This window comes from Temnothorax longispinosus, chromosome 1 (assembly GCF_030848805.1).
Source record: "Temnothorax longispinosus isolate EJ_2023e chromosome 1, Tlon_JGU_v1, whole genome shotgun sequence".
In the NCBI taxonomy this organism is placed as follows: Eukaryota; Metazoa; Arthropoda; class Insecta; order Hymenoptera; family Formicidae; genus Temnothorax; species Temnothorax longispinosus.
The window spans coordinates 24,280,224-24,297,566 of NC_092358.1; the positions used below are offsets into that span (position 1 = coordinate 24,280,224).

Sequence of the window (17,343 nt, forward strand, 5' to 3'; positions counted from 1 at the left end):
AAATTTCAATAATTTTTCAAAATTTACCAATCTGCTTGGTAATTTTCATCACATTGTTTGTAAAATGTCTTTTGTATATTTTAAAAATTCCTTGGTTGCCAAGTTGTCCCAAGTTTGTAGTGAATTTAAGGGTAAAATATAACAAAAAATTCTATCCGTGTATATATTTCTTATACTTATCTTTACATCTGCTTTTTTTTATTTGTGTCCTGAGAAAATTATTCCTGCAAAACATCCCGTAAAAGGCACCGTAATGTCAGAAAATATTTACGTACATATCAAGAGAATATTTCGTTTATATCTTGATGCCTCGTCAAGTCACACGAATGGGATTAAGAACTTCTCGGAATGATTTTTGCGTGAGTCTGCGCAAGTTTATTAGTATTACTCCGATAAAATGTGCCGTAACTGCGTGCCGTGAATAAACGACGTTAGGCGTAATTGACAGGAGCGATGGACACTTGCGCAAATCCTCTATGCATCTGCATCTGCCGAGGCGTCGCGTAAGTGGAGCAAAGACGTCCTTAAACGCGCCTCTCCGTCAGTCTTCGTGGAAATGAGCTGTCAGCTGATTTCCACATCGTAATTGATCGTGAGAGAGCTTTTATCAAACTGTCGTCACTTACGGTCCAAAGTTCCGTGATTGTATAATTCACAATACAAAACATTTTCATTTCATATACTCATCTTTACATTTTTTATAAATATATATGTATATAATTATGTATATATATATAAAAAGGAAATGAGGAACATATATATTTTTATGTTATACATGTACACGTATGCATTATGCAACTAATACGGTTAATTCTCAAGCGAATGTGATATGACGACCGTGTCATCCGTCTGGGGAGTTCGCAATATGCAAATGGCTTATATTGTGCGCATTTAGGCCAATGATAATGAACGTAAGCTATCGCTACACGGTAATTCAATTCTCTCCTCTCTAGGAACAAAGGACGTTTGCATGTACTTCGGAGATATATCAAGTTACATGTTAAGAAGTTAACGAGATGCTACGTGTCTATTGCTTTCAACGGTGAAACTTGATTAAATTGTAAGTGCGTTGTATCGTTATCGTCACGTAAGATGCACCGATAATCCTTAATTTACATACCACGTGCGCGATGCATGGATATTGCAACATTCTCCTCAAGTAACTGCATTTATAGAGATACTGTGAGGTTGTTTTATGCAACTGTATTTATGGATTTAGCGAGTTAAATATTGAAAATACAAATTGACATTGTAATAATGTGATAATTACTAGCACGATTATTATCCAAAATTTAAAATGAAATGTCATACAATATCGCATTCAAATATATGAAATATGAATAAAATATGACATTAAATATACTTATAAAGGAAATATTATTTCATCTTCATTTGATTCGGGATTGGTGTTTGTATAGTGGTTTTCACCGGCCAATCCTATTACATTTTCGTAATGCTATTAAACGCCTGCAGGATCTCTTTCATCGAAAAATACATTTTGAAGATATTTTACGAGATATTTTATTAAAAAACGCAGTTGTGTTAAATACTATCTGTCTTATCTATTCATTCTCTGATACATCCCTAATAATTTTCTTCCTTTTAAATTGATTGAAAAGTTTGTTTGCTTTCCTTTTTTCATTTTACGTAAAAGGGATATAAGGAAAATATATATGAACGAGTCTTTTAAATAATCTGATACTTTCTTAAGTAAGACGCGATCCGTTTTCGATGGATCAAAGTGGAATAAGGACTAGGTATAGACCATCGAGAAGCACCTCTTGAAAAAGGGGGGCAGGAAAGAAGCCAGCCGTGCATTTGGCCGCCCGTGGTATCTTCCTCAAAGAAAAAACATCGAGCCAGGTGCGTGTCGGGGCACCATCGGCACGGCAGGCAGGCGGCAGGGTCCCGTGCCGCTTCTGCGAAGCCGTGTCGGGGAGGCTCCGGATAGCACGCGCGCGTTGTGGCACGCGAGTCGCAGGCAGCCGACGATGGAGCAGATGTTCCTCCTCCTCCTCCTCCTTCTTCCCTGGGGAAGGCTCTAATGCCACATCGTCCCTCGCGTTTATTTCCCTTTATACGCAGGATCTCGACTCGCGTCTCTGGCGACGAGTGTTTGCTCCTATTACCGGGGCTCGCCGATGTTCTCCCCGAAAAGTTTCTGAACTCCAAACAGTCCAAACCGATTTTTAGTAAAAATACGATTGATAAAAAGTATCGATTCAATTTACTTGCAACTGCGACGTCGTCGGCATGTTCCTTCTGCCGGAAGATCTTACGTCCGTCGCGCACGTGCTTCCTCTTCTCCGGAAGCAGATGGTTCCGGGGACTTTCCAATGTTTGCGTTTAAGTTTCACAACTGATTTTATAAAAGCCCGATATGTAATAATATTTATTCCACTAGCAGTAGTAATGATGTTGAATATATTCCTTCTCCTAAACAGTTATGCTTTCCTATGCAGATACGCTTTCTGAATTTAAGTATATTCCTTTGTGCCGTAGAGGTACAACTTCTACTCTCCCGTAGGACGCGTAATATTTTTATTGAGGTTTCTGAACTTCGATTTAAAAGGGTACACTCTAGTAATACGTGTAATTCTGCTAATAAAATTAGCAATTATAATGTCGAATATCTTGGTTCTATGTTTCTATATTCTATATTTATATTGTTCTAAGTTATGATTAAAAACCCGTCAATTTGAGAATCGCTATTACACACGCGGTTACGTTGGCTCTATGTTACCCGCCGCATTTGTATTATTAAGACGCCGCATTATTGTTCAATTATCGTATAACATTTAATGGTACACGCACTGATTACGGCAGGGAAATATGGCTCAAACTTACGAGAATGATGCATTATAGCGGAGCGATATCATCGATTTCTCAACCACGCTCTAATTTTAATTATCTACCAATATTCTTACAAGGCCACAGAGATACGTTTCATTATTATTTCACCATATATTACAACATTAGGTACCTAAATATTTATTTTATCAAATGGAGGGAATTTTCGATCTCGCAAGGTTCGAGAGTCGGACGCGAATCGTGCATCGCTCCTTGGAACTCTCGCAGTTGCGTTGTCTCGCGTCTCATGACTCGTCTCTCCGGCGGCACGAGCATTTGTCATACGTCGCGCGTTCATTTGCTTAAGTTATGTTGGATCTTTACGTAAGTCATTTAATTGACGCGCGTTGCATAAGAAGCGTTCTCTGCCGCGGAAGGTTGAGTGTCACGGTCAGATACACCGTTGTCGATGCTGCTATCGCTGCCGCGTGCACCTGCCAGATGCACACCGGCGCGGCGGCGCGGCGAGGATACGTCGGAGATATACGGGCCATGTAATGTGCACCTTTGTGCCGTCCCGAGGGGGGAAGAGGACTACACCCCTCGTCCTCGATCCGAAATCCTTTCAGGGATTTCTCGTCCCAATGGTCCGAAAAAGCGGGGCCTCGAGAGCGCCAGCTGCTTCTCCTCCATCCTCCATCGCCAGTTCGTCTTCGGTGTTCGAGGTGGTCGACACGCGAGACGTGTGCCCCGTTCCTTGGGCGAGAGAAGAAACAGTTCCGTGGCGCAATCGCGTGGTGTAATTGCGCGCAAGAGCGAGCCGTGCATCGAGGACGTCCGTGGCACGCAACCACGCCGCATCATAGACGAAGATAGATCGCGCAATTTGATACACGTGGAAAATCGTCCGAGTCCTCGGCAGCACACACAAACATGATCATTTGCGTTTATTACTTCAGGGGGTGCGTCTTCACTTTGTTCTTACGAACGCCGCATACGTCGCGTATACGCGTCTGTCTAATAATTAAAGACACCTGGCGTTTGCAGCCGCGCGAACAGAGCGATGTCGTTTATCTGATTTCAATTATATCCCCGTACGGTCTTACCGCACAGTATTTCTTTATGTAGGCTGCCTTATAAACTGGTGGTACCATAGAAAGGATGATGATGAAAAACTAAATTGAAAATCTAGAGATAAAATCTCTTTATTCGACGTTCCGTTTTCGAGGACAACTGCGAAAATTGAAAAGTTGATATGAAATCCTTTTAGTCGATAGCATCTCTTCGGGTTTTTAACCGTCGATGATCTTCCGCAATTTCTTTCGTACCTTTCATCAAATTCTTTGAGACAATTTATCAGAAAAGTACTTTGCTATTGAGTCGTTGACTTTTGAGTTTCGGAAGTATAATGCTTTACGGGATGATGTCTCGAGCAAAAGCTAATTACACATGTGTCCGTCTCTTGTGCAGCTTCCCGACGAAGGTGGAGAGACCCATGGCGTCGCACAGCAGCACGGCCGCTAGCCAGATCCACGGCAACAGCATGCACGGCGCGTATTCCGGCAGTCAGACGTCCCTGTCGACGACATCGTACATCACCGGCCAGTCCTACATGCAGAGCCAGAATTACGCGCATGGGCCGCCGTATCCCGCTGCAGGCGTGCAGGTCTACTCGCACAACGCGACGGGTTACTCGCAGCCGCAGAGCTACGGCACCATGGTCCAGGGCTTCGGCGGGCAACCGCAGTCTGCCGGGTATCAGCAGAGTCATCTTAAGAAGGGCTCGGTCCGCAACGGCGACGTGCTCAAGCGGTGTCGCCTGCAGACCGCGTAAGTTGTAATTTTATACCCTCTTTCGCGACCGCGAACGAACAACAGATACGCGGAACCGTAACGATTCGCGTGCGGATGAAAAATCGTATATATCGAGGACGTATCACGGTCAGGAGGATGGATCGGTAGTTAAAAATTGCTTGATCTCGTTCCGTACAGATACGAGCTGTCGCAGGATCTGCTCGACAAGCAGATCGAGATGCTGGAGCGAAAATACGGCGGCGTGAAGGCGCGGAACGCGGCGCTGACGATTCAACGTGCCTTTCGGAGGTACACGTTGCTGAAGAAGTTCGCGGCGATCACGGCGATGGCCAAGGCGGAGAAGCGATTGAGTAGGAAACTTCAGGAGGCGGCGACGGATCGCAACCTCAATGATCACGAGAGAATGGTCTATCACAGTCAGATATATATTCAGCAGGCACAGTCCGCCAACAGGTAATCAAGACGTTTCTTTCCGCGCGCGCGTACTCTCGTTACGTTACAAAAAGTTTTTATCGCGCTAAATTGACTGCGAATATAACAGACCGATGCCGATCCGAAGCATGTCTCTCAGGGAGAGGCGGCACGTGGATAACTCGCAATCGCCTATACCGAGGAGTCAGAGCGGTAGATGCGAGGTTCAGGTCAGCGGCCATCAACACACGAATCACAATCTGCATCAAAGCGGTAGACACACGCCTTCATTGGCGCCCAGCCCGTGCAACCGACATCAGCAATTACCACCGAGCCCCTGCTGGGAGTCGAGCTCCCAAGAGAGCGGCTCCAGTATCCATTACTACAATCCACAGGTGAGCGTCGATAAACGTAACGTCATGTTAACTGGCAAAGGAATACTCGACAGTTTGAACGATCATTTTGTAAAATGAACGAGAATAATTTATTGCAGCAATTTCGTTTTAGCGCCTTAATTTGATAGAAAGACGCGATTTCTATTTAACACAGGAAGCTTTGTGTGGTCTGAGACAAGAGACGCCGCCAAGAGACTTGCTGCGGACACCGTGTACGTCGCCGTCGACGCCGCACAATCTGCAGACGACGATATCGCAAAATTGGAACAATGCCAATCAGCTTGGTCCTAGCAGAACGAGAAGTTCCGGCAAGAAAGTCCCGCCGGAGGTGCCGAAGAGAACGTCCTCCATCACCTCGAGATCTATGGAACCGCGACACAATGGTCTCAGTAAAAGCGTGGAGAATGGTAGTCTAAGCTCGGTGCAGAGTTCCGGCAGCGATTCCACCAATTGCGAGAGTTCCGAGGGCGATGCTCAGAGAGGATCGCCCGTTTGGAAGCACAAAGGGATTGTGAGTATAGCTGACTTTCTTTTTTTTTTCTTGTTACATTTATGCTTGTGCGCTTAGCGCAAGTAACGGCGATTTCTTGAGGACGTAAGCGAAAAGCGTTAACGGAATCGTTTTCATTGTGAAATCAGTCGAGTTCGCCGGAACATCAGGAATGCGCGAGTCATACCACGGACGCGGCGACGATGGCCGCTAACGTGAAGGAGCTCGGACACTCACATGCCAGCTCCGGCTACCAGCTTCCCCTGATGGACCACACAGAGAGTCTGCCGACTCAAACGAGCTACAAGGTGTCTGAGACGGTGAGGAAGCGGCAGTACAGGGTCGGCCTAAACCTTTTTAATAAGAAGCCGGAAAGAGGGATCAGTTATCTCATCAGACGTGGATTTTTGGAGAACAGCCCGCAGGGAGTCGCCAGATTCTTGATCAGTCGAAAGGGATTGTCTAAACAGATGATAGGAGAGTACCTCGGGAATTTGCAGAACACTTTCAATATGGCAGTGCTTGAGTGAGTGGCTTAATAGTTTTTTTGAGTAAAAGATGGATTTATTATTAATTATATATTTTTAAGATACTTTTTTTAAATAACACTTTCGTAATGTGTTAAAAAAATGTATTTTATTATTTATAATTATTATCTATGTTTTTGCTATAATTTACTACTTATAATTTGTAGATGTTTTTCTCAAGAGTTGGATCTTTCTGGAATGCAAGTGGATGTCGCTTTACGAAAGTTTCAAGCCTACTTTAGAATGCCCGGCGAGGCGCAGAAGATCGAGCGGCTTATGGAGGTCTTCAGCCAACGTTACTGTCAATGCAATCACGATGTAATATCGAGGCTGCGGTCGGCAGATACTGTTTTTGTCCTGGCCTTTGCTATTATCATGCTTAATACAGATTTGCACACACCGAATCTAAAACCTGAGCGCAGAATGAGACTCGAGGATTTCATAAAGAATCTCCGAGGAATCGATGATTGCGGCGACATAGACCGAGATATTCTAGTTGGCATTTACGAACGGGTAAAAGATAACGAATTCAAGCCGGGCTCCGACCACGTGTCGCAAGTAATGAAGGTCCAGGCAACTATTGTTGGAAAGAAGCCAAACATGGCGCTGCCACATAGAAGATTAGTGTGTTACTGCAGGCTCTACGAGATACCGGACATCCACAAGAAGGAGAGACCCGGTGTTCATCAGAGAGAGGTTTTCCTCTTTAACGACTTGCTCGTCGTTACGAAGATCCTGAGCAAAAAGAAGAACAGTGTAACTTACACTTTCAGGCAGAGTTTTACACTTTGCGGCATGGTGGTCACCCTATTCGAGGTTCCCCGTAAGTTTCAGCAACGAAATAAATTTACGAAGATATCAAAATATTAACGTAGTCTTAACTCTCGACTGCCATTATTTGTCTTGCAGATTATCCATACGGCATAAGACTCTCTCAGCGTGTCGACGGAAAAGTTCTAGTCACATTTAACGCTCGAAATGAGCATGACAGGTGTAAATTTGTGGAAGATCTTAGGGAATCCATCAGTGAGATGGATGAAATGGAAACTTTACGTATCGAAACTGAGTTGGAGAGACAAAAGAGCAGTAGGGGCGCGCGGGGCGGTGCGGAAAACAGAGACTCCGGCGTTGCCGATGTGGAGATATGTCCTTGTCCCGGGACTTGTTCCGACAGAGCAGAAACGGTCGATGTCGACACGCAATTGAAACGTTCCGCCCTTAGTAATTCTCTTCTGGACATACACGAACAGTGTAAGTAGAAAAAAGTGTATATTTATACCTTTTTATTTTTGCATATAAATATAACATGTAAATGTATGTGTTTAGTTGCTGGAGAGAAGCCACAGCGTCGTGGAAGCGTGGGTTCTTTGGATAGTGGTATGTCTATTTCATTTCAATCTACTTCTGCCAGCTCGATGAGCCAAGGCATTAAGCATCCTGGACAAGTTCATCCTATTCATCCAGGGGCTACGATCCCTGGTGCCGGTAGTAAGGGACTGGCTCAGCAGCCGTCTTTTTTAGGAGGTCTCTTCGCCAAACGAGAGCGAAAACTATCGCAATCTGAAGAGTCTGGCCCTTACAGTCGTACCACGGAAGTATAATGTACTCTTCCAGTAACGTAAACGAGGTACACTTTTATATTTTCTTCTAGTACGCTTCGTGTTTTTAATGAAGATGTCTCACATCGATGACGAGGATTTTAAATAGCAATAATTATTCCCTAATTTATTCGTATTAATAAAATTATGATCGTCATTTCTCCTGTTTGGAGCTTCTCGTCATACAATCTTAAAAAAAAGAAAGTAAAATTAATACAAGCAGCAAGACTGCCGCAAAATGTTCTATTAGCGTAGTGTCTACTACTAATAAAGTAGCGTCGTTTTATACATATACCACGAAGCGTGCTAAAGGATTAGAGAGATAATGAACGACAGATAACGCTAATAAGGACGTAAATCTGAAGGATTGGGCAGGATCCAATCGAGATCACCTGGCGCATTTAAGAGGAAAAAAAAAGAAAATTTTAACCTATTCTCCCCTCCCGAAATTGTGTATAGTATTTATTCATCTAAAACAAAAAAACTAATGGACACATTTTTCATACAGTGTATTTATAATTTACGAGGAATATCGAATGATAGAATTGTGTGTAGATAATATTATTACATTTTTGCTTAGTTTTACACTATAGACGGGCGTTAACGAGTAGAATCTAATGAAGAGAGAATCATAAGTCACAAGAATTGTACGAATACGAGATATCTTATCGAGAGTTTCTAATAGTAATCGCTATCAAGTATTATCACCATCACCGATCCGAAAAGCTGTAAATAATAGACGTATAACGACGTTCGAGTTGTCACGTGTAACGAAAAGGAGTTTAGCGTAAGGGAAACGATAAGCAATCTCTATCGATGTTAGGTGCATGTTGATGTCTAACGATTTTTATTATCGGAAACGTGAAGTTTGAATGTAGCAATGAAATAAGACTTAACGTAAGACGTAAGACGTGTTTGTCATTATAGCGACCTATTGATAATCATTCACGAAGAAGTAGTTTTTGCTTATGTATGTTGAAATTTTGACTCAAAGTTGTTCGCATTTTCACTAAAAGAAAAAAAAAGTGAAGAAAAGGTGAGAAAAGAAAAAAAAGACCAGCATGTTAAATATATCCGCGATTAATTCGTTTCTCGTCTTCCGCGGCGAGAGTAGACGATAGATCTAAACGTCGATAATACCGTCGCGAGAGCGTAAACATGTAAGCTAAGTTACGTACGCGAAACAAAGGAAACAAAAAAAAAGGGAAGACAAGAACGCGCATGCCTTATATACTGCCATGATAAAAATCTCGCGCGACCGAGAAACGAACTAATGTAATCACAATCGTAGAGGAGGTTGGAAGTTCTTTTCCAAGAAGCTGTGGAATTGTATGACAAACTAATTAATCATGTACATAGCGCTGATCGCGACATCAGCTGGCTGTAAACAAGCAAACGGCGTTCATTAATTTAATGATAATCTCCTGTTAAAATAACGCATCTACATAGGAGGAGTGTTTAATATAATTCTACTTTAGGTTTCGTTTCCTTATTTGACCTGCGCTCGAGAATATCAGGCGTGTTTAAAGGATTCTAATAACATTACGCAGGCGAGAGAGGAGAAAGAGAGAGATACACTTTTCCTTCGGCGATAAATTTGTAATTATCGTTAACTTAAGATTAAGATTCGTTGGAGGGAACGAGATTGCGATCGGTCAAAGATATCATGCAAGAAAAAAAAAAGATTCTCGTGTAACGTTCTCGTGTGCGTAGATATTGGAATTTCGCGAGAAGTCTCTCGCAAGAGAGTTTTTTCGCGCGCGGAAAGAGAAGGTAGAAGAGATAATTACATCGCGCTGACAAATTTTTATATCACATGACGATCGACCACATGCTAATTTTCCGCTTGTCACCGTCTGCTAACAACTGTTATCGATTGACTCTTGATACGAATGACCCGTACCGCTAATGTACTTTATAAAACGTTGTAAACGATCGAATGTTGAACACTCCGTTCTATTTATGATTCTAATAAAGAGAAACGAGAAAAGGAGCAGAGGAACGTAATTGTTGAAATTGTCGAGGGACAATTTGCGCATTTTGTGGTGGCTTATTGCCGACAATATACATTCTGTTTACGGAAAGAGAGAGAGAGATAAACGGAGAGGAACACTTCCATGCCTGTCGCGAACTTTCTTTCTGTATTAAAACGAGCTACTCGCACGCATCACCGACATCGATTTCTAGTCTTTCTCATCGACATCGATGTGTAAGCGGTACGTATCTCCGTACCGCAAAAAGCAACGGAATTAATTCGCAAAGATAATCCTTCGCAAAAATTGTACAGAGACACATATGATCGACCTTAGACGCGGCATTTAACGTCACAAAGTACGCTAAGTTTTACACGGACGAGATCGCGTCAATTCTTCTCACTGGCCACTCACTTAAATGTCTTAAATCTTAAATAATCTGAATTCTGTGATAATCTCGCGCGAGGACAAGAACAAAAAAGACTGATTAGGAAGAACCCCAAATTTTATTACGACACGTATCCTTTTTTGTCACTTCTTTCCCTCCCCTGCTCACAGAAAGAAAAAAGGGAATCACTTTATTGAGCTTAATTATATTAATGAAGAAAGATGAACTCGAGCATCGCCTCGCTCTATCCCTCTAATTTGATCGACCTATATCGTCGTCGTCAGTCGTGTTAAAGTAGAAATACGTATTCTTGTTGGCGGTATAAAATATCAGGGAAGAATGGATTGCACCAAATTGGCGCGATCTTTATAGTCTAGACGCCCGATTGAGCACACGTCGCGGCCGTTATTCGGCTTGCTCTCCGTGAAAAGCCTTGCTGATGAGAAAGCGCGTATAATCAAGATCAGTCGCCCTCCCTCGCCCCCCTCCACCCTCCCCTTCCCTCTCAATGCCAAATTATTAGTAAATTCCTCCCTCGTTAGTCTAGTGAATGCTGTAAGTACACTGTGTTAATAAATAACTCTGAATCCGAAACCGAAATGCGTGTGTTTCTCTTATCGCACCCTGACGCCCAGAAGACGCGCTTTATGTAGTGATGATCTCAACTAAACTCCGATTAAACGGGGATTAATCTATCGAATAAAATGTTTTATCAACATGGAACTATACATTAATTTTCTGTTGCTCGCGTGGAAAAAATATTAGATAGAGGACAATGAATTGTAGAAGTGCGAACAGAAATATTGCTGTATAAGCAATTCTGCCGGTCGCATTGATGGTCAATTAAATTAATCGGAGTTTGGCCGAAATTGCCCGAACTTATGTCTATTTCTGCCAATGTATTAACTTTAATCTCCGTTTAGTTTAACTTACTTATTATATTTTTCTTTTAGAACTAGAATTTGTAGTTCTAAGAATAAGAAAATAAATCTTTCTTCTAGTCCTATAGAAATAAAAAAAGATAAGTAAGTTAAACCGAGATTGACCGAGATTAAAGTTAATTTACATTGGCAGAAAATAGACGTTATATCGAGTAACACCGTTTCGTTAATGCGGACCACCACGGTCTTAATTAAATTTTATTGCTTGAACATTAAGTTAATCGGAGTTCGATCCAAATCGTTCGAAAATAGACCGTTCGAGAGCAGCAGTCTTGGATTATCATTAACTTAACGGCGCGAGATGAAATTTGGAGTAACAAACAATTCATTACTTTTTAAATTCGATTTTCAGCATTTAATTTTTATTTCTGATGCGACGAGTTTCGACCGATCCGGTCGCTGATCGTTTATTATAGTTTGCTTCAAAATCGAGATCGACCTGACCGACTATTTACAACCGACTATTCCTGGATCCCCTACAGCAGCCTGGGCCGTCCGATGACGACGATGACATAAAACGTAAATCATTGATAGCGATAAATGCATCGTCGACACGCATATGCCGCGCATCTGTATAATGTGGCTTCCAGACGCGCGCGAGAACCGCGCTCGTTCGTAACGGCTCGTAAATCTCTTCGTAAACACAATACTGTCGAACGGAAGTTCACAGTATCTATTCAAGGTGTTGCACGATCATTGCCGTATTTAATTGTAAGCAGTGAAAGGATACCGATACGAGAGAATGACGGCCGAATCCCACGTCTTCCGACGGCGGGATGTCCTCGACCTCGAGATGACGCGTTCCTAACCTCCAACATGGCGCGAATACAGTTTTATGCGATTTAACAGGAAATTCTATTCTCCCGTTTCGACCAATCTTGACTAATCCGCTAAAGAACAAGGTGGGCATCGTAAAACGAAACTGGTCCGCACGGTGCATCTCGCGCGTCGTTTGTGCCGCCTGAAATTCATGTTTGACAGCTATTTGACAGCTATGGAGGACCGGATCCACTCAGAGTTGATTATGAAGGAGGAGCAGGACGAGGACGAGATGAAGGAAGGCCGGTGCTCGGCCGAGAGCGAGAAGAGCGTCACCCCCGACGGGTCGGCGATCGGGATACGGCCGAAGCCGCTGATCTGCAAGCCGGAGAACGTTAGCATCGGCTGCAAGTCCGAGCCGATCGAGACGAAATGGCACTGGGCACCGGGAGCGTGGCAAGACGCGACCAGAACCAGCGCGTTTCAACCGTACAAGGTATTTCCTCAACAGCCTTCCCCTGAATTCTACAAAACGTTGGGGGATCTTCTGCCCGTCGCAAAATCCTCCGCAGTCTCATGGAATATTTGTATTTTGTACCTGAACATATAAAGTATCTATATCTTTTCTATTTGCAGCCACCCACCCTGCTCACAAATTTGCAAAGAGGCAACACTCAGACGCAGATACACCAGCTCTACATTGATAACGATATCACATTTCATACCTTGGCAGGTCAAGGGGAACTTACGTCCGATCATATACATTCAAGTAAACATCGTGTACATCTTAGAAACTAAGTTGATGTACGTACAAATACTGTTGTAGAAGAATTTCATCTTTACGCTACGCAGATTCAGTGGATATGACCGATGAACAGGGTTTAACAGGATTGATGTGGGCCAGTGCTTACGGGCAATTGGGTAGCGCCAGGCAATTACTCAAAAGGGGCGCCAGTATAAATCGTTGTGGACCAAAATTACAGACCAGTTTACACTTGGCGGCCGCCTACGGTCATCACGACGTTGTCAAATTATTGTTGAATCATGGGGCTGATCCTAACGCATGCGACGAGGTGCGCACGTTGCATTTTCTTTACCCAAGTATTATACACTTGTTATCCAGCATCGTGTGTCATATGATATTATATTTCTGTTGTAGGATGGTAACACCCCGTTGATTTACGGAGCACACTGCGATCATCCACACGTGTGCTATGAATTGTTAACAAAAGGTGCAGATGTAACGCTTACTAATTCTTCGAATATAAGTGCTTATAAAGCAGCGATTGTGAATAATTCAATGAATGGTAAGCATTTTCTTGTAAAACCATCTGAAAGTATTTATACGAAAATAGTTAATTTGATTTTTATCAATTTGCAGCTAAAGCAGTTATTGAGAATCATTTGATACCACAAATTATAAATATGCCAACAGATGAATTATAACGATATTTGTACATTAAATTGTAATATTTGTATATTGTACACATTTTTACAAATTGTAAATAAACATTAAGAAACAGCAATATTTTCACCCTTTAACTATAAGAACTTCTATATAGCACATTTTTACTAAGAGCTCTAATAAGGAAAATGGCAATGCATAGCGTGAAATAGTTTCCGAGATACAAGGTATATAAATATACGAACGAGTAACAAAATTTGATATATATATATTTGGTAATAATACAATCTTCTGCAGACCTATTGCAATACTAAAATATATGTATCGAGTAGAAAGTAAATACGATAAATTTGCGTATATGAATCATAACTAAGTTTTGTCCAATTAAAATATATCTCCTTTTTACAAACGTGTATAAGTATTCGGCACCGGACAGCTATTAAATAGCGTATTAAATTGATACATGTACATAAATATAGTAAACGACATATATCAATGCTCAATGATCATATAAGGAATGGTTGTATGGCAATAAAATTAAAATTCAAATATGGTATAGTCAATCTTGATTGTTGATCGTAACAACTGTCTCTCCACTGAACTGTGCCTATTTTCATATTCTTATATGCGCAAATACTTCAGCTATTATCCACGATGTCTTATACAACTTCGTAATTATCAGTGAAGAACACGCTTTCTACCGAATACTTAACTGGACTCTCATCTTCTACAAGCAAAACTTCGCTAACCTGGAAAATAAACATAAACATTATTATTTTTATATTGTCTAATGTAATTTGCGTAACACGCAGAGAAATCCATGTATTCTATACCTTAATTTTGGCATACGGCGTTTTGGACGTAAACGAAACGTGAAGTGGGAAAAAATCTCCAGGTGTAGAAGACGGGGCTGAAAATTCCATAGAGCCTGATTTCGTTGAAGCATCGATGACCGGTAAGGACCAAACTAACGTGTTTCGTCGTGCTTCGTGCGTATATTGCCCGTCGCATTCACTGACGATAGGATTGCTACCAATAGGTAGAGGAATGTTTATTTGCACATCGTTCAATTCGAGGTCGACCTGTTCCAATTCGTATTCGATATTCACGTCGCAGCCACCTTCTCCGTTTTCAGAAGGCCAGCAATTTACTGTTACAAGCAATTAAATATTCATAAATGTATGGATTTAAAAAAGTTAAAATTAAATAAAAACGTATATGAAAATTATTATTGCAGTCTCACTTGAAATTGGTAATGCTCCTTCGTCTTGAGCTTGAAAACGCCATTTCAGCACACCGACGTCAGTATTCAATGGAAATGGTTTCGTGGGTACTTTCAGACCTATCTGTCCATGTGCTCTAAACAATTCCTTGTCCACGTTTGGATGAGTTTGTAACTGTATTCCTCTTGTGTCCCTGTTGTCGACTTGCACGCGGATACGTCCCCATTTCTCGTCGGAGATGTGTAAAGTCACCAAGCCATGCAACTCGAAGTTTTGTACACCTCCATCCCGACCGATGCGTACGTTAAGTCGCTCTTCTTGTCTCAAGTGAACCCTTTTGACGGAAATACATATGAGTGATCTGTTCATGAATAATTTTGAAGCTCTTACATATCAATATAATCACATACAATTCTGTGTTAATTATCTGAGGAGTGATTTGTGCTAATTTTGTTCCAGGAGCAGCAATGGGTCCTGACACGACATTTTCTCCCTCCTCCTTTAATTGATCAACGAACGAGTCTACATCGCGAGACTTGCCACCTAATTTCATTGCACCTGGTCCGGCATTGACTGGTTTCCTGACAACAAATATTATTTACAAAATAAAAATGTGTTTGCAAATATTATAAGCTAGAGCAAGATAGACGCTCTCTAGATATACAATCAAACTTAAATCGTAAGGCAAATGAGAGCAGAACGCCGAGGTTAAAGCGAGAGATATAGTATACAAAAAAGTAACTTTCATACAAAAATAAGTACAAATAGAAATTACAAACGCTTCGGTCTCAGAGTTACTTTTTTAAAGTTTTTTATATATTATATCTCTCGCTTTAACGGCATTCTACTCTTATTTGCCTTATGATTTAAGTTTAATTACAATTTAATTACAATTAAGATTAGAATTGATTGATCGTACTGTTTGGGCTTGTAAGAAGGTCTAATCGGTTCAGGCACAAAGTTAGCTGTATCACCAACAGCTGGAGTAGCAGGGGTGCTGCCGCTTCCGTATCCTCCGCCAAATCCGGGACTTTTAATTCCGCCCTTTTTGTTAGCTTCCATCATCCTTTGCCTCTGTAACTCCTTAGCTTTCTCACGCATTTTATTCTTAGCTTCACGCTCCTGTGTCATTCGGACTGCTTGATAGACCTTCTCCTCGTGTGAATCCATTTCCACAAAGGTTCTGATTTGTGCTAAATTGACATTCTCCCTATAGCCTAACGCAACTATTTCGTCAAATGCAAATATCAAATTGAACGCATTCTCTGCTATTTCAAGTTCATCCATCGAGTTGCAATATTCTGGAATCTGTAAGATTCAAATATCATTGCAACTTAACTTACGCATGACGATATATGACAAGTATTCATATACAGAGATTGATTAGCCCACTTACCACTCTCGCGAAGAGCCTTAAAGTTTCCAAATCCTCCAAAATATTGCTGGCCTTAGTCGTGATGAGCAGCATGTATACTTTCTCAAGAGGCTGATAAACGTATCTAACGGATTCCGTTTCTACAAATGTATGCTGTTTACCCGAGCTCATTAGTTTCGGGAATGCAGCGAGTAGGCCTTCTATCCTCGCCTTCGTCATTTCGACGAACTGTCGAGAAATTATGGCTGGAAGAGTAATGCAAACCGTAATGATGAAAACAGTCGCGGCAAATATTTTTCCAAGTTACTCAATTCCATTGATAAAAAGGTTTAAGCAAACAGAGTAAACCATGCAATTTTTTTCTTAACAACCAATGTACCGATTGATACTCATTCCTTAACAAATAGAACGGAGTGCGAATTAAAGACACGAAGCAAGGATTATCATGTGATTAGCCCAGCGCAACCGGGCGACACTGTCCAACCGAACACGCATACGCGGACGGCAGTGATGCAAGAACGTTTGGCAAGAACTCACTTTTCCCGGCTTTGGTGCATACCGCAGCGGCGATGAGTACCTGGAAAAGAAAAAGAGAGCGTGCGATGTCGCATACAATCGGGTTGGCGATACTCGCGGGATTAAATGCCTGGCGGTCACACGCCGCTAAATGGATGACATCTGCGGACGGTGTCGCGGGGCTCGCGGCCCCATCGCTCCGGGACTCTTTTCTTCGGGATTTCGACAGCGACTCCACGGTCGCGGTCGCGGAAGACGATCACTTACCATCCTGGCGAGCGATTCCTCGACGCTCCGTGATCAGCGATATGCCCCGCGATTTAGTCTAATCGTGTTCCTTGTCACCCGCGAGCCGACCTGCTACTCCACATCACACATATACAAATATACGATGAAGGGGAACAGGAGCAGAGGGCGCGCGCTGTGCTGACGTGTGCCATGATGAAAGACGTTTCGCCGTGGATTACGATTAGTGTAGTCGGAAACCACCGAGCAACCATCGAATGACGGCCACTCGTAGATCACGTGGATGTGATCTTGTCAAACGTCAGCCAATCGCCGGAAGAATAGCATATTCGTGGTTCGCGTCGTCCAGAATGAAACAGATACTTTATACGTGTTCAAATATTGAAAGGAGAAAAAAAAAAGGTAATGAAATGTGGAAAGCACAACAGGTCCTCACTATTCGTACCTCGTTCGATTCACGAGTACCAAATATACATTATAATATTATACTT

The 17,343-nt window shown here is 42.1% G+C and overlaps 3 protein-coding genes across 14 annotated transcripts in view; 2 read left to right on the forward strand and 1 right to left on the reverse strand.

Annotated features, from left to right (window-relative positions):
• Positions 1–10,987, forward strand: part of Siz (Brefeldin-resistant Arf-GEF family protein schizo) — a 43,153-nt gene extending 32,166 nt beyond the window's left edge. For 9 of the 10 annotated variants that reach the window (XM_071789849.1, XM_071789915.1, XM_071789863.1 and 6 more), the window contains 8 exons: positions 4,261–4,620; positions 4,783–5,058; positions 5,147–5,411; positions 5,524–5,922; positions 6,051–6,427; positions 6,596–7,251; positions 7,338–7,679; positions 7,755–10,987. In XM_071789849.1, the coding sequence (XP_071645950.1) occupies positions 4,261–4,620; positions 4,783–5,058; positions 5,147–5,411; positions 5,524–5,922; positions 6,051–6,427; positions 6,596–7,251; positions 7,338–7,679; positions 7,755–8,029 (2,950 nt within the window). In that variant the 3' untranslated portion in view covers positions 8,030–10,987. The remainder of the gene's footprint in view (positions 1–4,260; positions 4,621–4,782; positions 5,059–5,146; positions 5,412–5,523; positions 5,923–6,050; positions 6,428–6,595; positions 7,252–7,337; positions 7,680–7,754) is intronic. The other variant, XM_071789855.1, reaches the window with a different exon arrangement.
• An 861-nt stretch (positions 10,988–11,848) lies between these two features.
• On the forward strand, positions 11,849–13,615 carry LOC139820028 (uncharacterized). Of its 3 annotated transcripts, none has more exons than XM_071789957.1 (6): positions 11,849–12,230; positions 12,310–12,583; positions 12,724–12,856; positions 12,940–13,160; positions 13,247–13,394; positions 13,469–13,615. In XM_071789957.1, exons 2-6 carry the CDS (start codon positions 12,323–12,325, stop codon positions 13,531–13,533), a joined length of 828 nt encoding a protein of 275 aa, XP_071646058.1. In that variant the 5' UTR covers positions 11,849–12,230; positions 12,310–12,322; the 3' UTR covers positions 13,534–13,615. The 3 variants fall into 3 exon arrangements, with proteins under 3 accessions (XP_071646058.1, XP_071646042.1, XP_071646050.1); XM_071789949.1 differs by having other exon boundaries at positions 11,852–12,230; positions 12,321–12,583; XM_071789941.1 differs by having other exon boundaries at positions 11,850–12,583.
• Positions 13,616–13,740: 125 nt separating this feature from the next.
• Deltacop (coatomer subunit delta) lies at positions 13,741–17,042 on the reverse strand. The gene is made up of 8 exons (XM_071789931.1): positions 16,874–17,042; positions 16,628–16,667; positions 16,112–16,335; positions 15,635–16,023; positions 15,126–15,296; positions 14,736–15,049; positions 14,326–14,642; positions 13,741–14,241 (listed from the first exon to the last, which is right to left on the reverse strand). Exons 1-8 carry the CDS (start codon positions 16,874–16,876, stop codon positions 14,152–14,154), a joined length of 1,548 nt encoding a protein of 515 aa, XP_071646032.1. The 5' UTR covers positions 16,877–17,042; the 3' UTR covers positions 13,741–14,151.
• Positions 17,043–17,343: the final 301 nt, after the last annotated feature.